Source organism: Nannobrachium achirus, assembly GCF_963921795.1.
Source record: "Nannobrachium achirus genome assembly, chromosome: 21".
Lineage (NCBI taxonomy): Eukaryota > Metazoa > Chordata > Actinopteri > Myctophiformes > Myctophidae > Nannobrachium > Nannobrachium achirus.
The window spans coordinates 2303265-2324781 of record NC_137828.1 but is presented as its reverse complement, the minus strand read 5'-3'; the positions used below and the strand labels follow the sequence as shown (position 1 = coordinate 2324781).

The 21517-nt window shown below is 40.5% G+C and overlaps 1 protein-coding gene across 1 annotated transcript in view; it reads right to left on the bottom strand.

Annotated features, from left to right (window-relative positions):
• The window catches only part of mynn (myoneurin), a 51444-nt gene extending 32434 nt beyond the window's left edge, over positions 1-19010 (bottom strand). Inside the window, exons 1-9 of the mRNA XM_080752394.1 lie at positions 18979-19010; positions 14857-15133; positions 13562-13629; positions 10429-10529; positions 9560-9759; positions 8107-8215; positions 6342-6488; positions 4663-4775; positions 2168-2432 (exon numbers count right to left, since the gene is read on the bottom strand). Coding sequence (XP_080608520.1) covers positions 2168-2432; positions 4663-4775; positions 6342-6488; positions 8107-8215; positions 9560-9759; positions 10429-10529; positions 13562-13629; positions 14857-15102 — 1249 coding nt within the window. The 5' untranslated portion in view covers positions 15103-15133; positions 18979-19010. The remainder of the gene's footprint in view (positions 1-2167; positions 2433-4662; positions 4776-6341; positions 6489-8106; positions 8216-9559; positions 9760-10428; positions 10530-13561; positions 13630-14856; positions 15134-18978) is intronic.
• Between the last annotated feature and the right edge of the window lie 2507 nt (positions 19011-21517).

Here is a 21517-nt window from a genome sequence, read left to right as displayed (position 1 = left end):
TGAGTTTTTTAAATCTAAATTTCGCATCCACTGGGCCAAGCAAAGCGCTCTGATCGGCTACTTCTCCCTTTGCGTTTGTTGTCTCTTCTTGGTTGGTGCATCGCTATGATCGGTATGCCCCAAACTGAAGGTTCTGTGGTGCAAAAACTAAGTGCCATTAAAATGCGTTAATTGTTTTAATCGCGTACATTTTCTGTAATTAATTAATCACAGTTAATCAGTTAAAGTGATCCCTTACTAATACGACAAATATGCCTTAATACATTATAATTGTCCTCTATAACTAACTACAATGTAAAATTAAAAACACCTCAATTATGTTATTTCTTCTAGAAATAGCTAATCTTTCACTCAATAGGGGAAATGCCTGTCGCAAGTTGATGATGTCATAAATGTCAAGTGTGATCTATCCCTATGGAATTAATGGCATGCATGTGAAAATAAAAACAAACTTAATACTTCCTATGGTTAATATGAGCATCAAATCAATATTTCAAATGTGTTTGTGTTTTGTTTTTTGCACATGCATGCCATAAAAATGACACGACATTTATGACATCATCAACTTGCGACAGGCATTTCCCCTACTGAGTGAAAGATTAGCTATTTCTAGAAGAAATAAAATATTTAAGGTGTTTTTAATTTTACATTGTAGTTATAGAGGACAATTATAATGTTTTAAGATTTGTCGTATTAGTCAGGGATCACTTTAAAGTCCCAGCCTTAGTATTTATAGAACGCTTTTCAAAACAACTGTCAAGGTCAAGGTAAACTTTATTGTCCACATGGAAATTTTGCTTGTAATCAAGGAATATCTTAAAAAGTCCTGGAATAAATTCCTTACCAAAACATTTCTTCACCAATGTGTTTGTAAAGGTGTCTAGTAACACATCTCACAAAGACTGAAATTCAATTTCCCCAAAAGAATCCGTCACAGCTGATTAAAGTTGGAGTCCCATTAAATTAACTATACAGGTTAAAACACACCAAAATAAATATGCTTTAAGTAGCATGAGAGGGGACAAACTATGTTTTTTTAATGATTCTGAATCCATTGCAAGCATTTGTTTTGCACAAAAAACAGTCCTTGGGGTCAAGGCGGCTCCCACGAAACTGTGAAAAGTAATGACTCATCACTAAACCATAGTTGTGTTGGGGCGTTCTTTTTTTTTTCTTTACGTTTTTGTCGTTGACAATTACATTTCTGTTTGTCTTGTAGGCTTTGAAGTTGCAAATGGTAGATATGACACATAACCTAAATGACTGACATATTTGACAACTTTATACTTAAAAAAATAACATTGATAGTGGAAATAGCCGATCTACAAGCTCACAATGAGCTTGTAGATCGGCTATTTCCACTGTTTTTGAAAATGTTTGAAAATATATGAAGATTTTTCAACATGGAACCGATTATGACGATTAAGCAAAATAATTGTGATTACCTCAAATAATTGCGAATAGACGATTATGTAATAATTGTGACAGCCCTAACCTGACAAATAAAAATCATCTGAGCATACATAGCTTGCTGCTTATAAGAAATTATATTTTAAAATAGAGTTTTGTGAACGGAAATGTCAGCTTCTGATAATCGCCGTTCAGGAGCTGTAGTTCCAGGCTCTATAACAGGGGTTTTCAAAGTGGGTGACGGGGCACCCTGGGGTGCCGTAATGCCAGCCCAGGCGTGCCGCGAGATAATTTGATTATATTTGGAATTCATCAATATCACTGCATCAATATCACTTCACTATGCTTAGTAAAACAGACCTGATTTGCACTGATTTGCACTTGATGAGTTATTTTTCTATCTATACGACAACACTCTTCACCAAAAATAGCCGATCTACGAGCTCACAACGCGTCACTTTGTGACGCGTTGTGAGCTTGTAGATTGGCTATTTTTGGGGAACCTTCCCCCCAGAATAGGCATTCAAGTGGTTAAACGTTATTTTCAGTCAGTTCTGATGGAAACGGATATTTCTCCAATAGGATGTAAGATTCTAAACATTAACAGTGTAATTCAGGGGTGGATGAAGATGTATTTACAGGGGTGACCCGAGTCAAAAAAGTTAGAAAGCCCCTGCTCTATATGGCATTCAGAGATTGTGGCATAGTTGTCTGTCTATGCGAGACTAATCATGTAATAACTGTTGACCGGGCCTACCTTCTTCCTCCTCTCCTTCCTCTCCTCCGTCAGAACGTCCCCTCTTGCTGCCGGACCCTCCTCTCCCTCCTCTCCCCCCTCTCCCACCTCTCCCCCGCCCTCCCCTCCCTCTCCTCCCCTCCTTCCCCTTCCCTTCCGTCGTCGTCGCCTCCTCGTCGATCCAGTCCGGGTCTTCCGCGTCCTGCCGCCGCCTCTTGCTGCTCCGCTCCGCCGCTCCTTCTCCTTCCGGGTTTCCCTCCTCTCCTCCTCCTCCTCCTTCCTCCAACTAGAGGGGGGGGTGATAAATATTGTTGTTGAGACGATACAATGTTGAGACGATACGCCTTTTCAGAGATATCGTACATATCGTGATACAATGAGGAAGAGCCTTATAACCAGTAAGACTCCCTAATCGGGAGATAAGCGACCGCCAGGTCGCATACACAAACTTTAGAAGGCAATGGTAGACAATCAGGAGAGAATATGGGAAATGGGACAGATCCATGTTGATGACATGACTTTAGAGATACTGTGTACCGCTTTGTGTGATTTTAGGGCAAAATCTGTAGGAGCAGTGTCCAGAAATGTGTTTTGCTAAAATCGGCCTAATGGTGGCGCTAGATGGGACAGATGCATTTTGATGACATGACTTTAGAGATAATGTGTACCGCTTTGGTTTCTCTCAGGTGTTGTGTGCTGAAAATAGCAGATCTACAAGCTCACAACGTATCGCACTGCGACGCGTTGTGAGCTTGTAGATCTGCTATTTTCAGCACTCAACCAAGTGTAAAATCAGTCATTACGATGCCATCAAGGCCTGCCAAAATACATTTCAGTCGACTAAATCAACGGTAGATTTAGTCACCTAAAATCTTATGTAATTAAGTTGACTAAAATTGACTAAAACTAAAACTTTTCAGGTGACTAAATTATGACAAAAACTAAATTCCATTTTATTGAAAAGACTATGACTAAAACAACATCAAAATTTGATAGAGACTCAATGCAGAATTCATTTAAAACGTGCATTTTGGTCTAAGTCAGTAGCTCTCAAACTTTACAATGTCAAGGTCTCCCCTTAACTCTGGCAGTGTACAAATGAAACCAAATGGACCCTTACGGGTCCATTTGGTTTCATTTGTATCCTGTCAGAGTTACATACTTGTAAGGATCAATTTAGACCTCCCAAAAGGAACCCAGAGAGTCCCTGGACCCCACATTGAGGACCACTGGTCTAAATGGTCTGTTACTACTTTTTCTTTTAGTTTTTGTTACCTTGTAATAACTAGGGATGGAGCTCGTTAATCTTTATTGATAATGAGCACCTTATCAATCCTCCTTATTGATCCAGGCTTTTATCCAGACCACTATTGAGAGTTTTCTAATATTTTGTGGAAAGATGTGAGACGACAAATTCAGAACAAAAGATAATAATCTTTTTTCATTGGCCAGTTGTTGCGACTTTGAGTTTGTTGCTGACCACCATCTATGAAGATGACAATTGACAAAAGTAACAAATATCATTAAATATTGTAAAAACAATCATTCGTTAGTGTGCAATAAGTGTTAAATGTCTTTATATTATGAATAGTACTGTAATATTTTCTTGATGGCCTCTTGTCTTGATTGTTTAAACATGACATCATGGGCCGCTATGCTGGATAACAAGCTTGATAAGCCCAAAGCTTATTGATACGGGTAATCAATAAATCTGTTTTATCGGGTTATCGAGCTATCAGATATTTGTCCTCAGCAGAGGACAAATATGGTGATATAATAGCAGTGATGGCCCAGCTACTTGGAAAATGTAGTAAGCTACACTACTAGTTGCTCTTGATTAAATATAGCTCAACTACACTACAAGCTATCCCCAGAGAAATGTAGCAAGTTACACTACAAGCTACAGGACAGAAATAGCTAGCTACTTCAACACTACTTTTTCTTTCTTCTTTTTTCCACCAATCAAAATGGGCATGCAGGCAAAAAATGCTTGCAAAACAAAATGTTTATTATAAAACAGACTGAAACTGGAAACCTTCTGTCTGGCTTTAAATTAAATGTATACCCCTCACTATTGGGGACACTATAGTGTGTGCCAGCGGCTACGTCATTACGTCCTTAGCGGCCATTTCTTGGGTCAAAACACAGGTGTTTCAATTGTTTGATTGCATAGAACTAATGCTATAGTCTAATCAGAACACCTGTGTAAGGCTGTGTTTACCCAAGAAATGGCCGCTCTTAGAACTACATTTGGCACACCCTATAGTAATGATTGTTCTATTAATCTATTTATTTATCCTGACCGTGATGGCCCAGCTACTTGGAAAATATAGTAAGCTACATTACTAGTTACTCTTGATTAAATATAGCTCAACTACACTACAAGCTATCCCCAGAGAAATGTAGCTAGTTTCCGTTGCGCTACTTAGAAATGTAGTTAAGCTACGTAGCTAAGCTACTTGTAGCTAGCTACTACCCATCACTGTATAGTATGTTTCCATATGTCCCAGTCCTACCTCCAGCTCTTCCTCCTCTCCTCCTGCTGCTGCTTCTCCATCTTCCTCCCATGCAGAGCTGCTCTGTGCTCCTCTTCCTCTTCCTCGTCCTCTGCCTCGACCCCGGCCTCGCCCTGTGGAACCAGGGACAGGGGTTCAACAGGGGTTAAAGGGCAACCAGATCTTATTTTATTGTTGTTTGGGACACGATCAACACAGTCCTGAGTTATTTTTTGTGTTCAATCTGTGTTTTGAGATATTTTAGTATTTCAGCATGAATGATGATGCATTTTGCATCATATGAGTCATCATGCTGCATCGTATGATGCAAAATGCATCATCATTCATGCTGAAATACTAAAATATCTCAAAAGACAGATAGAAACACAAAAAATTACTGTATTGATCTTGTCCCAAACAACAATAACATAAGATCTGGTTGTCAAAAAAAATCCCAAGACCGAAATGTATTTTCAGACCTAATGTCCTAATATGTGATTATTGATTCTGAAACATGGCGCGTGCAGCGCACACCAATATTTGTGGTGTTTCCCTGAAGTTCTGAACTGCCTTCACTGAATGTGTGTGCATCAATCCATGCTTCATTTTATAGAAGTATCTTCTGAAGTTCTGTTGTATTCCAATTCAAATACTGAACGCTGCGGCCATCGCTACACCTCCCCCTTATTTATTATTTTTGCAGATCTGCACTGATCTCAGAAATAGACCCTGTGGAATCCTCAAGACTGAAATCTGTCCCCAGGACTGAGAACTTTAACCCCTGCGGTCAGAGAACATTAGAGAGGCAGGGGCTGACATTTCTAAAAGGGCCTTTTGGTGGAAATATCCAAAATAGCAGACCTCCAAGCTCAGAACGCTGCGACGCGTTCTGAGCTTGGAGGTCTGCTATTTCCGGTGCTTGATACCACACTGAACTAATCATAATCAAGTGAATACTGGAGATGTGGCGTAACGGCATGGATTTCTACACAGAGAGGGCAATTCTTTCAACATAAGATGCTGCATTCAAGTTCAGGAGAGTTTGGACAAGGCAATTCTCTTGAATGCTGCCTTCAGGTATGGCATGGAAAGAGGGGGGATTTTGCATTTCTTTCACCATGGAGAGGACACTTTTTACACACATATAAAAAGGGCAGGGGCTCAAGCCCCCTTTGATGCCAGATGTGTAAGTGTGCACGTGCTCTTTAAAGCAGTGGTTCTCAACCTGTGGGTCGGGACCCCCAGGGGGGTCCCCAGATGATTAACTTAATGTCCAACATTGTTTTCTCACTCATCAGTAAACAAACCAACATAAAGTTTAAGTGTATAGAGGGTATCTGCACATTTCTAAAGTGACAATTTAAGGACTTTTTAACATAACTCTAAAATAACAAATTAAACATTGGCCAAATTGTCAAATATTAGAGGCAGATATTGTGAAAATAGCAGATCTGCATGCTCACAACGCGTTGTGAGCATGCAGATCTGCTATTTTCACAATAGAACCGCATTAAACAAAATGTAATGCCTCAACTCTTAGTGCTCGTCAGGGTGGGGGGTCCCCAGTTAAAATATGATTATTTTGGGGGTCGCGGCCTGAAAAGGTTGAAAACCCCTGTTTTAAAGCACTTTGAGCTGCCGTTTTCATGTCATGAAAGGTAATATTAAAACAATATATATTATAATTGTTTTATGATTACCTCTCCCTCTCCCTCTCTTGCCCTCTCCGGTGCTCTGGCGCCCTCTCTTGGCGGGGGGGCTCTGGGTGAAGGAGTCATCGTCACCGTCCTCCACTTCCTTTGTGGCTCCGTCCTCCTCTGGAAGCTCTTCCTGTCTGGACACGCCTCCTGAGGTGGGAACAGTATCACATGATTTACTTAAAAGGATCCCTGGCTAATACGACAAATATGCCTTAATACATTATAATTGTCCTCTAGAACTACAATGTAAAATTAAAAACACCTTAAATATTTTATTTCTTCTAGAAATAGCTAATCTTTCACTCAATAGGGGAAATGCCTGTCGCAAGTTGATGATGTCATAAATGTCATGTGTGATCTATCCCTATGGAATTTATGGCAAGCATGTGCAAATAAAAACAAATGTAATACTTCCTATGGTTAATATGACTATCAAATCAATATTTCAAATGTGTTTGTGTTTTTTTTTTTGCACATACATGCCATAAATAGATCACACATGACATTTATTGTAATTTCATTTGCTTCGTTCTATTGTTTTATCGCGTTTACCGTGCTAAAATGTGGGGCATGCGTACGCATGGGGGCGGGGGCATGCGTACGCATGGGGGCATGCGTACGCATGGGGGCATGCGTACAAGTGGCTAAATATGTATTTTTAGACACAATAAGCCAGCAGTTTCTTTATTGCTATTTACAGTGACACTTCTAGCCCCCATAAGTCACATCCAACCATGAAAGGTTGCGTTGTATCTTGGGAATGGGCTTATTCTGTGTAAAATTACTTATTATTATTTTGCCACTGAAATAAGAATCTCTAAAACAATAGAAAGAAGTAAATGAAATAATTTTAACACTCATCTTTTATATTCTTTAATTACAATCTAAAATATGAACCCTTGTTGTAAAAAACTAAAGTTGTCCTTTAATAAACTTGACCTTTCACTGTGTACTTAGTCTGCTCTTTTTCCCCTCTACACCAAAGGTCTTTGCCGAAAATAGATGATCTACAAGCTCACAACGCCTTGCAGCACGAGGCACTGTGAGCTTGTAGATCGGCTATTTTTGGCTAAAGTTCTCAGAATTTGGTTAATATAAAAAAGGGAGATTTCTTTTTTTCTATCACAAAGATTTGGAGGACCCCCTGTAGTAACTCTGAGGACCCCCTAGGGCAGGGGTTTTCAAAGTGGGTGACGGGGCACCCTGGGGTGCCGCGACGGCAGTCCAGGGGTGCCACGAGATAATTTGATAATATTTGGAATTCATTTGAACATTTGAAAAAATATTTAGTATCATTTTAAACTTGAAGTACAAAGTTATTTTCATGGCTATTATCTCAATGTTTTCCACGCAACATAATCACTAAGATATGCTATAAATATAAGGTGCTGGGAGTGAAAATTATGAATATCGTCAATGTCAGGCAAAAACCTTGTATCTCCAAGTTTCAAATGAGTATGTTTTTTGGGTAAAATAAAAGCCCTAATTCATCATACAAAAGTGTCACACAAGTAGTGAAAATAGCCGATCTACAAGCACACAACGCCTCGCGATGCACACAAAAAGAGAAGGTTTTGGACATACAAGGTTTCCACCCGACAACGACGATATGCTATAAATATAAGGTGATGGGAGTGAAAATTATAATGTAGGGGTGCCTCGGATTAAAAACATATTTATGGGGTGACCTGAGACAAAAAACGTTTGGGAACCCCTGCTCTAGGGGTCCCGGACCCCCTGTTGAAGACCCCACTGCTGGCTGTACCTCGTCCTCGTCCTCTTCCTCTCCCTCTTCCTCGTCCTCTTCCTCTGCGGGGGGGCTGAGGGGGGGTCAGGTCTTCACTGCTGGTCCCGGCGCGCTCCCCAGACCAGACCTTCAGAGGAGGGGAAAGAACTCACATGTTTTACCTGAGTAAAAATATCTATACTGCAATACAGAAATACTCTGTTAGGGTGCCCTGCCCTCAGACCAACATATGGTGGGCAGTGGATAAACTCTTCTGGTGCGCGGCTGGCTATAAACGCAGAGAGCGTATTCCGTCCCAAAGCCAGTGACGCGCCTGTCACTCACTTCCCGCACCGCCCCTCCCTCCCTGTAGCCTGTAGACTAGCGTAGCGATACTTTGTCTGCAGAGGTACGTTAGCCAGGTTACGTTGCGACTTGCGAGGTTATCAATTTAATAGGCTTTATTATCATCATCTTTTACGTGTCAACTCTATAATGGACAGGCGAAGGGTACTCGCCCTTGCTTTATTGGAAGGGGAGATGCAACAAAGCTAAAAAGAAAAGAGTTTGGGTGCATGAGACTCTTCAAAACAAAACATCTCCCAGTCCCTTCCCGATTCTCAGAATGTTACACCTTCGACTCACCCGATTGGACAGAAGGGGGAAACCAGAATATGCATGGAGAATGTCTTTGCTCCAGCATAAACGCAAGGTCTGATATCCTCCACTGACATGAAACCTCCCCCTTCTCATTGAAATGCATTGGCGGAACGCGGATTTCACTCTCATAGGTTATTTTGGTCTGAGGGCACCCTTACAAGTTAAAAGTTTAAGTCCAGAATTCAAAATGTACTTGAGTAAAAGTACGAAAGTATCGGCATGAAAATATACTTAAAGGACAATTTTTTTTTTTTTTTTTTTTTTACAACAAGGGTTCATATTTTAGATTGTAATTAGAGAAAAGAAAAGATGAGTGTTAAAATGTTTTCATTCAATAGTTTAAGCGATTTTAATGACAGATTTCAGTGGATGCATGAAAGTGGCTAAATGTGTCTTTTAGCCACTTGTACGCATGTCCCCACCCACTGAAATCAAAGTAATTAAAATCACTAAAACGATAGAAAGCAGTAAATGAAAATATATGAACCCTTGTTGTAAAAACAAAACAAAGTTGTCCTTTAAAGTACAAAATAGAAAAAAGTCATTTTGGGGGACGCTTTAATTTAATTAAGCGTCCCTCGAAGCTTGGCCAATGTAACCCTGGGCGTACAATAAACTTTGAGCGCTTTGTGGCCAGATGTAGGCCAGATGTAGGCCAGATGTAGACCAGATGTAGACCAGATTTAAACCAGATGTAGACCAGATGTAGGCCAGATGTAGGCCACGCTTCAGAGCCTGGGCATAAGATGTTGGAGCTTAGTTCCTTTCAGAAAAAAACTTGGCAAAAGAAAAAGAAAATCAAATTTTTATAAAGCAGTTAGGTGACTCTTACCTTGGGTTTCCGGCCTCTCTTCCTGCCCCTCCCCCTCCCGACGCTGGGTGAAGGGTTGTAGTCTTCATCGCTCACGACTCCCATCTCCTCCTCCTCCTCCTCCATCTCGTCTCCCCCCGCCCCCGTCTCCTCCTCGAACATCGTTCCCTCCGCCTCTTCGTCCGCAGTGGACGAGTCGTGGACGTCATCCGCGCCGAGGGCTGGGTCACGAGTACAACATTTACAAATTAGCAGATCTACAAGCTCACAGCGTGGCACCGTTCAGAATTTGTCATCTCACATCTTTCAACAAAATATTAGAAAACAGTGAGCTGGATGAAAGCCATGGCTCAATAAGCAGGATGGATAAGGTGCTCATTATCAATAAGAATGTACGAGCGCCATCCCTACTAATCACATGGGGAAAGTAATAATATTACAGTAATATTTAGTTAGTAAATAGTTACTGTCCAACTAACTGAGCTCAATCCCTAGTAAGGCTGGGCAATAAATCAAAAATATATCGATATTGCAGTATCAACATGAAAGGTATACATATGGACGAAGACGGCTTGAAATGAGGTATTGGTGTATGTGTCAAATTAATGAACACACACACTATGCATGCACGTAGCACATGCAAAAAAAAGCAGTCCATCTGTAACCAGGTGTGGTTATTTCAATAAAACCTACCTAACCCTTCTATGTGTACTGTGCAGTGTGCATGCATGGATATGCTATTCATTATCTGGGTTAGGCAGGCAGTGGAACTAAAGCAGAAAAACATTATCGTGAGTAATGTCGATATCGAGGTTTTCAACAAAGTTGTCGAATATCGAAGGTTTTCCAAATATCACCCAGCTTAATCCCTAGTAATAAGTGTACCGCACCAGGTTCAGACTTCGCTCCATCAGGGTTTTCCTCCAGGTAGCGTGTTGCCTCAGACATGCCCAGGAAGGCAGCCGCACTGAGCACCGCCAACACTTTGGTGCTGAAACACACACAGACAAACACGGGACAAAATGACATTGTTAGCAGCCTTTTAAGTGGCATTTTGTCAGCTCCAGACAATACAAACAGAATCCAAACACATTTTGACAGCACATTTTGATTCAGTTTTAGTCATAGTCTTTTGAGTAAAATTCCATTTACACTAAAATCGAAATTTGCTGTCAAAATCAACAGCGATGTTCATGAATGCAGACATGCTTCTTTCTCCTCTTTACCTGACCAGACTGACCATCTCCATTCTCCACGGTATTAGTGTTAAGTTCGTCGACCAAAACGAAGACAAAAAATGTTAGTCGACTAACTTTTTTTCAGTAACGAAAACTAAATAAAAAACTAGATAAAAACTAAGCTGATGACTAAAACTAAGACTAAATGTACTGACAATTTCACCAACAAATAAAAAACTAGAAATAAACTAAGCCCTGATGACTAAAACTATGTTGTCAACAAATAAAAGCTACTGGGCTGGTGGTTCTGACCAGACAATGTTACTGGGATAACCAGCTGTTGTCTTGTTGTAGCAGGGGTTGACACTAAGGCCTCAGATGTACAGGTCATGTTCTACTTGCTCAAAGGTCATGCCCACTTGCCCAAAAACTAAATTGTCCATTATGAAATGATAAGTAAAATTTGAATTACCATTCAATTTAACACTTATTTAGTTTTACTTTCTGTGGCTGTGCGATAAAAACTGTCTTACCACATTTTGTTTATCCAAATACCTACATGGCTTTGATTGAACATGACACAGATATCTCGTGTTGTGTTTATAGACGGTTGTGTCCCCTCTCAAACTGGTCGGGCAACCTCAAAGTAAACTCCACCTGCCCGAAGGTATTATTTACTTTCCGGGGGCAGGTGAGCATGGGGACCGTACCTATGTTCCCCAGGTTCTATGTTCCCCAGGTTCTATGTTCCCCAGGTTCTATGTTCCCCAGGTTCTATGTTCCCCAGGTTCTATGTTCCCCAGGTTCTATGTTCCCCAGGTTCTATGTTCCCCATTTACCGCCTCAAAAAAGGTTCTATGTTCCCCACTTACCCAAAAAAGGACCTATCTTCCCCAGGTTCTATGTTACCCACTTACCCTCACAAAAAAAGGTTCTATGTTCCCCACTCATCCGAAAATGCATGGGAAACATTCATTTCTAATTATTAATAACAACTCAAACACAAAATAATGGGGAGAAATTATGAATACTAGTGGGACAGGGGGCACTAGGGACATCTGGACACCATACTTTTGTTATGACTGGGCATCTGGACGAGTGGGCACCTGGTCATCTGGGCAATAGGGACATGTGGGCATTTGGACGAGTGGGCACTTGGGGGTGGAGACATCTGGGTACCTGGGCAACTGGGCACCTAAATTAGGATTGCCCACATGTTCTTAGTGCCCACCATTACATGTCCCAAAATTCGAGTAGATCCTTTTTTTTGGTTGAGCGGGGAACATAGAACCTTTTTGTGGGGAGGGTGGGTGGGGAACATAGAACCTGGGGAACATAGAACCTTTTTGGTGGGGAAGTGGGGAACATAGAACCTGGGGAACATAGAACCTGGGGAACATAGAATCTGGGGAACATAGAATCTGGGGAACATAGGTTGGACCCCACAAGCCTTAGTGTCAATGCCTGTGTAGCCTACTGTACTGTTGTACTGGGTTGGTTGAACTACAATCATTGGTTCTATAAGCAACAGGTGTGGTCATGTTGTACTGTATTGTACTGTATTCCTTAAAATTGCATTTTTCATCAAAAGGATGAGAGAAAAATGTTATGTGAAATAATCTGAGATAAGATGGATAATATGTTCTATTTATTTGCTGGAAAAAAATAAAGGGGCAAAATAATTGCCCTGACTAAAACTACAGTAAAATTTCAAACGTTTTTGTCGACTAAAACAAGACTAACTGAAATGACGTTGTCTTGGACTAAAAACTAAAAGGCTCGACTTTTTGTCAACTAAAACTTGACTAAATAAAGACAGGTTGAGGTTGACTAAATGTGATCAAAACTAACAAGGGCGATTAAAACTGGACTAAAGCCCTTTGCACACAGGCGCGTCTATCCGCACGGATAAAACGGACAATTTCCTTTTTTTTTTAAAGAAAACAATGATTCTCTACGACCTCATGCACACCGGATCCGAATTAGCGTGCGTTTTTTTTTTCTCTCGATCGAACCCAGTTCGATTTGTGCGTCATGTCGCATGCGATAAAAAGATCATCACTCCTTTTATGACTCCTTTTGGGATCCGCAGCGCCGATTCCGCACAGCCTTGCACACCACATCTAATGCGTTTTATTCGTGCAGCAAACGGAAAAAAAAACGCAACTGTCCTGTGTGCAAAGGGCTTAAGACTGACATTAACCCATTTAGGCCTAGAAATTATTGAATGCTTTAACCAGTGAAAAATATACAAGCTCACAGCGCGGCTGCAAGCTTATAGATCTGCTATTTTTGAAAAAGTCGTGAAAATGTGTGCAAATCTTTGAATACATGTATTTTCAAAGCGAACGTTTGTAACTCAAATTTTGCTTCTGGGGGGTCCCTGGAACTAGATATTTTGATATGGGGGGTCCGTGGCCAAATACATGTCATTTTGGGGGTCCTTCACATGAAAAGGTTTGAGAACCACTGACATAGTAGTCTCTCAAGAACAGACTAACTGAGCTCCAGTTAACTGAGCTCCAGTTGAGTGAAAAGGACCTTTTCTTTGACGATGGCTGGCCAGATTGCTGACATAGAAACATAGGGTTTTTCAAATAACCTTAGAAGGATTCAAAAGACACTTATAGAATCGGGTCAAAATTCAAATGTTCACGATTTTTCAAAAATAGCAGATCTACAAGCTCACAGCGCGGCACTCGGTGCTGCGCTGTGAGCTTGTATATCTGCTATTTTTCAATAGTTAAAGCATAAAATAATGAAACACAAAATGTGTACCCGTTCTAAATGGGTTAAATAAATAAAATGGCTCAACAAATGAACACTACCCAGTATAGATCTTTACCTGACCAGGTTGACCATCTCTCCGGTGTAGACGAACTCCAGCAGCTTCTCCAGGGCGTAACGGCTGACCTTCAAATCAAATCAAAAGTATTTGTATCACATTTAAAAACATCTCACACTGTGGCTTCACAGGTCAGAATACATTACAAAACAGTAAAACGCCATAAATGGTGATTAGCAACCTTCAGGTCAACAGAGAGTAGCTTGCCGATCGATCACGAAAACAAACTAGTTGTGATCATGTGGGGACATTTTGTCATTTAACCAAAGTTACAGGAAAATGAAGAAAGACCTGCTTCAGCAATGCTGAAAGGCTCTAACTCTAACCTCCATTTTTCTCATGTCTCACATGGCCTTCTTCTAGCGCCACCATGAGGCCCATTCTTGCAAAACACATTTTTGGACACTGCTACTACAGATTTTGCCCTAAAATCACGCAAAGCGGTACACAGTATCTCTAAAGTCATGTCATCTACATCTACATCTGTCCCATTTCCCATATTCCCTCCTGATTGGCTACCATTGCCTCCTAAAGTTTGTGTATGTGACCTGACGGTCACTTATCTCCCGATTAGGGAGTCTTACTGGTAAGTAATGTATGAATAATATTCATACATTACTGGGTTATTATAGGTTTGTAAATATATTATATTTATATATATTTATTTATATATATTTATTTATATATATTTATATATATTTATATATATTTATATATATTTATATATTATATTAACCCATGAGGGTCGGGCACTGTGTGTGCAGGACCAGGGGTGTCAATTGGGTATGGCAGGGGTTTGCAGCTGCCATACCCTGGGTCCAGGGGGGAAAATAAAAGTTACTTTTAAATATAAATCCATGAATGTCTCTTTGTCTATCTGTGCTGGTTATTATGTTGTTAAATTACAGTAAAATTACTAACATTTAACAAAATGGTCACTTTAACAAGGTATTATAATTATATTCTCCCCATCTTAACAGAATGGTATATTCCCAGGTTCCGCAGGTCAGCTGCACAGGTGCAATGCATTATTGTTAATTGTGGCACGTTTACTAACATGCCAAGTTTAGCTGCACTTGAACAACCGTTCCAGGCTGCCATATCCAGCCCAAGAAACCCTAGAAACAGGGTTTTTTCTTTTTTTTTTTTTTACTTCTTAAAATAAATATATCGTGCCTGTTGCTAAGGTATGGCAACATGACTGGTGTACCAGTCATGTTGCCATACCTTAGCTTTTTCTGAACTGACGCCACAGTGCAAGACACGAAAATAAACTAATCAATAATCAATCATACCTTGTCGGGGTCCAGGCTCATGAACCCTCCCGGGGACCCCCCCTGGGCCTGGGGACCCCCGGGGGGCGGGCTGTGGCTCTGGGAGTTGAAGTAGAGGCTGAAGGCGGCCAGCACGTTGCGGTGAGCGCGGAACTGGCGGTCCCCCACGGCCAGGGTGACGTCACACATGAAGTCCTCCTCTCTCTGCTGGTGGAGACGCTGGAGGAGCAGACGACCGTGACGCTCCGCTAGGGTGCTGGAGGACATCTTTAATCACTGAGCAGCACTGTGGGGGAGGCTACACACACACACATCTTTATTCACTGAGCAGCACTGTGGGGGAGGCTACACACACACACACACACACACACACACACACACACACACACACACACACACACACATCTTTATTCACTGAGCACTGTGGGGGAGGCTACACACACACACACACACACACACACACACACATCTTTATTCACTGAGCACTGTGGGGGAGGCTACACACACACACACACACACACACACACACACACACACACACACACACACACACATCTTTATTCACTGAGCACTGTGGGGGAGGCTACACACACACACACATCTTTATTCACTGAGCACTGTGGGGGAGGCTACACACACACACATCTTTATTCACTGAGCACTGTGGGGGAGGCTACACACACACACACACACACACACACACACACACACACACACACATCTTTATTCACTGAGCACTGTGGGGGAGGCTACACACACACACACACACACATCTTTATTCACTGAGCACTGTGGGGGAGGCTACACACACACACACACACACACACACACACATCTTTATTCACTGAGCACTGTGGGGGAGGCTACACACACACACACACACACACACACACACACACACACATCTTTATTCACTGAGCACTGTGGGGGAGGCTACACACACACACACACACACACACACACACACACACACACACACACATCTTTATTCACTGAGCACTGTGGGGGAGGCTACACACACACACACACACACACACACACACACATCTTTATTCACTGAGCACTGTGGGGGAGGCTACACACACAGACAGCAGACACATGGATTAAGGCATTTAGACCTGAAATTATTCTATACTTTAGCAGGCTACTGAAAAATAGACCTGGAATTATGTTATTATTATTATTATGTTTAGCTATTGAAAAATGAAGATGATGTACAAGCATGTAACTGCTATTTTTGAAAAATCTTGAAAAAAATAAATAATCAAATCTTTCAATAGGATATATTTTTCAAAGCAAACTTCTGTTAAGTCAAATCTTTGCTTCTGGGTGGTCCCTGGAACAACATATTTTGAGATGGGTGTCTGCGGCCAAATACATCACACGTCATTTTGGGGGTCCTTGACATGAAAAGGTTTGAGAATTTGAGAAGGTTTGAGAATTGCTAAAAAAGTAGACATCAGCAGTGATGTTACTAGGTTTTCAATGTAATGGGTCCCGGGACCCACAGGTGGTCATTCAAATGGGTCCCAGAAAGGTTTTATGAGTCCTCAATACAATGTTTTCGAGCGCTGTGAGCTTGTAGATCGGCTATTTTTAAAATGTTTGCCTATTTCTTATATTTATTTTACAATTTGGCTAATGTTTGAACTTAGAACTACTAAAACTACTAAAACATGTGCCCCTAATGAATTCGGGCGCGCAAAATGGCGTCGGACGTCGGTGGAATCAAAACATTGACGTTTCTATCGCCTGTTTAAGACTTTCTACGTGGATTTTATTTGTGTTAACGTTGGGTAAAGTAGGATGCTTTCACCCATGAACAATGGTGGTGTCTGTGGAATTTTAAAATGTTTTTCTTTTACCGCGACCCGGTAAATTATTTTAACATGGACTCCAATGGAGGCGCATCCCCGGGACCCCAGGACCATGACATGAATGAGTCCCTGGGCGACTTGAATGAGTTTTTGATGCGGGATGCGCACGTAACGTAATGACATCACTGCATCTGAGAGACGGCTATGGGGCCTTTACTTTTTGGATACGATGGTGAATGAATTGGGTACAAAGGACCCAAATGTAAACAAGCCATATTGCTTTTGTTGTGGTTTAAATCCTATTAGTAGAGCTTGTATTGAACTGTACTGTGCTGTATTTTCCTAGGAGAACTGCTAATATAGTATTCAATCAATACAAAAATATTATTGCTACGCATTTGATGAATTACCTTGTAGTGTTTGCCTTGTTTACCGTAAGTCACTGCAATTTAAGAATGTCTGCTAAAGGCCTAAATCAGGGCTCTTCAACGTTTTCAGGCCAAGGACCCCTTAGCTCTGAGAGGGATGAAGCAGGCTCTGAGAGGGATGAAGCAGGGACCCCCCCCCCCCCCCCCCCCCCCCCCACACACACTACATATCGTATAGTTGCAGATTAAAAATGTACATGGATTATTTCATATACAATTTAGACTTTACAACACTATCATCTGTGTAGGTTGGATTAATGTGTATTTTCATATATTTAACCACTTGAACTGTCAATACCTACTAGTCTGCTCTTATTTTCCCTCTGCACCAAACCTCTGTGCCAAAAAAATAGCTGATCTACAAGCTCACAAGTTTTTTGGGATAATGTTCCACTAATACTTGGGATGCTAGGGTTCAAGTGATCAAACATAATCAGACAAATATTTGAAGGACCCCTTGTAGTAACTCTGAGGACCCCCTAGGGCAACGCATTGTGAGCTTGTAGATCTGCTATTTACTAGTTACTTTGCAGGTTATGATTTATAATGATATTATAAAACATACATTAACCACTTTAGTCCTATTTTAGTTCACAGCACGTTTGCAATGCGATGCGTTGTGAGCTTGTTGATCTGCTATTTTCAAACATGTTGTACTTTTACTTTTGGTACTTTAAGTAGGCCTACATGTTGATGCCAATCATACTTTTACTCAAGCATACATTTTGAATTTCAGACTTTTACTCTACATTTTCCACCACTGGTAGTATGGTCTCAACATCAACAGAGAGAGACAGCAATGGAAGATCACCTAAATGTCATATAAACAGATTAAACCCTTTATAACAGTAGGAATAGGTCAATGTCTCAACATCAACATTAACAGAGACAAAAATGGAATGCAATGGAATGTTTGAAAATAGCCGATCTACAAGCTCACAAGCTGGGGCTAAAGTGTAGTAATGTTGTTTGTATAGTAGTATAATTTATACCTGCAAAGTAACTAGTAGTAACTAAAGTTTTATAATAATTGTAGTGGAGTAAAAGTACAATATTTGCATCCGAGATATAATGGAGTAGAAGTGAAAGTATTGGAAAGCTAAAAACAGGCCTACTCAAGTAAAGTACAAACACCTCAAAATTGTCTTGTACTTGTCCTAAGTAAATGTACTTAGTTACTTAAGTAATAACCAGTAATAAGTAAATGTATCAACCCCAACATCAACAGCTGGATTACTGTGGTGACATTCTGAGCATTTTGGAAAATAAAAGTATCTTATTCCTATCCTAAACCAGGCCCATACAGCCGAGTGTTTTCAGCCAGACTGGGGGGACCTTGTTGGTTTGCAAGTTCCTGATCCGGTCTGAGATTATGTACCGGATACGGAAACGCTCCTCCCATGTAATGTGTGCGTGTCCACCACCGGAAACGGCAGGGCGGGCTCTAGACCGGATCACACCGGTTGATTCCACAATAGACACCAACGGAGGTTTTTTTCCTGAGCTAATGTTTAACACAATGCTAACGTTATTAGCACGTTATGTTCAACACTAAACGACAAATTATCGTGTGTTTGAGGGGTGTGAGAGGTTAGAGCAGAGTTATGGTGAATTAAAGTAACATTTAACGTCGGAACACGGCAGATAAACACACGTTTTGCGCAAGTAAATAAAAGCGCGCACAAAACATTGTGCTCTTATTTCGAAGGTTGAGGCGAGCTGTGTCTTTTTCCTTTTTTTTCTCCTCCTCTACTAAACGGATATAAAAATAATACATAATTATTTTTAAAAACACGAACAATTAAGAGCGTGAGAGAGTTGTTAATTTAAATTCCGCGTTGCAGAAACGTTGATATTTTATTGTTTTTAATCCTTTTAATAAAACCATAAAAAAGTACCTTTTAAGGATTTCCTCTCCGGGTGGCAGCCATTGATTTAAAGCAGCCGGTGACGTCATCGACGTTACGTAGATGCTCTCGCGAGGTTTCGTTGCGTGTTTCTTAAAGGAGTTCTCCTTAACGCTACGTCACTGATCATGCAGTGGTCCCCAGCAAATGTTGCTAACTTCTCTTCTGTAGTAAAAATAAAGAATATCGTTTCGTTATTCACCAAAGAAAATAGTTTTTTATGCAGTTTAAGGCCTACGTTCCTTAGTGGCAACACTCTAAAACCCTCACCTCACGTCTAAAATACACTTTGTTTGCCAGAAAAGAAAATATTTCAACGGACGTTTTAGCTACTCCACAGCGCCCTCTACAGATCTTGTCAATAGAAATGTTCATTGACCAGATTTCCACTTTCCCGTGAAATATCAACTTTTGTGTCCATAAAGTGTATGTTAGACGTGAGGTGGGGGTTCAGAGTGTTGCCACTAAGGAAAGTAGGCTTTTACCTCTGTAGAACTGTCTTTGTTTTGGTGAGTAGTGAAACAGTATTTGTTATTTTTACTACAGATGAGAGGTGAGCAGTGTTTGCTGCGGACAGACCGGCTTATTAGTGACATAGCGTGACGTCATCAACTGAGATCCTCCAGAGGTTGGTGTGTTTCTTAAAGCTACAGTGCGGTTTAACAAATATAACAATAATAATAACTTGTGATGGTTTATTTCCCCGTTATTATTTCCTGGTATTGAATTACTACTTTTACCCACTCTGACGTTTCTGACTCGTGTTTAAATTATGTTATTATGTTTATGATCTGTCAGCTCAGCTGTGGCAGTTGATTGATTTAAGACTTGTATTAGAATTGATTGATTGATTGAAGACTTTATTAGAAGTTTGCATAGAAAAGGGTACAGTTTCATAACTGTACAGACAGTTCACTGGTAACAAGGTCAACTAAAAGGAGATCCTAGAAAAGCACTTGGCTTATTTACACAGGAAACCATTAAAGGATCTCATATAGCCTAACATTGAATGACAGACGGGTAGAACACAGTACTATGCAGTAGATATAGTCAGGAGAAAATAACATAAAAAAAGGAGACTAAAGGTTTGCTTATTCGCCACCAGACAGCAGTAGAGACCATTCCATCCGTTTCTTTATGGTCCTGTCCAGGAATGGATGAAAAGTGCTCACTTTTTTCACTTAATTATGCATAAAAGTATCGTTACAATATTGTAGAAATACTTTTAAGTAAAAGTTCAGTATTCAAAGTTGGCTTGAGTAAAAGTGCAAATGTTACTGGCATCATGTACTCGAAGAGCCTACTTTATTTTCCTTTTTTTCCCCCTTCTCCTGACTATCTACTGCAGGGGTGGGCAACATCTCTTTCCAGGGGGCCATACTGACTTTGATAAAGTGAGTGAAGGGCCACACGTTGGACAATGGAAACTTGAAACACATTGTGCTGAATTAAGTTAAAACTGCATGAATTTGATAGACACGACAGACAATCGTATTGCCTGTTTTGTGTCGTGTCTTTAAAGCTTATGAATTCTTTTATAATTATGGATCCATGGCAGACTGTTTCACTGTTACATTATAAACATTTAACATTTGAGTACATATGGATGGAATATGGAATGCAGTACTACTTTAAATGGTACATATAGGCCTACGTATTAATTACTAATAATGATTTGGAGTTGCGTTGAATTGATTTCCTTAAAAGAACATAATGCTGCCTTTTAACATGTAGATTTTATGAGGTAATTTTGTTTTTCTTGAGGATTCGAGGGCCGTATTGAGATGGTCAAAGGGCCGGGTCTGGCCCCCGGGCCGTATGTTGCCCATGTGTGATCTACTGCATAGTACTGTGTTCTATCCGTCTGTCATTCAATGTTATATGAAATACTTCAATGGTTTCCTATGGAAATAAGCCAAGTGTTTTTCTAGGATCTCCTTTTAGTTGACCTTGTACCAGTGAACTGTACCGTCACAACCTTTTCCTATGCAAACTTCTAATTAGCCCTATTCACGGCCTGCCCACTCAGCAACTTCCTGGTGCTGAAGTCACGTTTTGAAGGGTAAAACCCTGCTTAAAGCCCATAGAGTTAACACAGAAATCACAAATGTAATGCAATTTCCGAATAGTAAAGTATAAACTACGGCTAACATGATCAAGAACACAAGATAGTAAAAGGCACAAAGCATTATAATTTACTTTACCGTTCGAAATAACGATTTGTTGGCTTTAAGTCAAGCGATTTCTGTGTTACTTTACCCTTCTAAACTGACGTCAGCACCAGGAAGTTGCTGAGAAATTTGCTGAGTGGGCGGGCTGTGAATAGGGCTTATAAAGTCTTCAATCAATCAATCAATCAATCAATCAATCAATCAATCAATCAATCAATCAAATACCAAAATTACAGGTAGGCTACTCTTTAGGCAAGTTCAAAATGTAGGCATATAGGCCTATACAAGTTTTGAAAATAGCTGATCTACAAGCTTACAATTTGTCGCACATTGTAAACTTCTAGACACATCTGCTATTT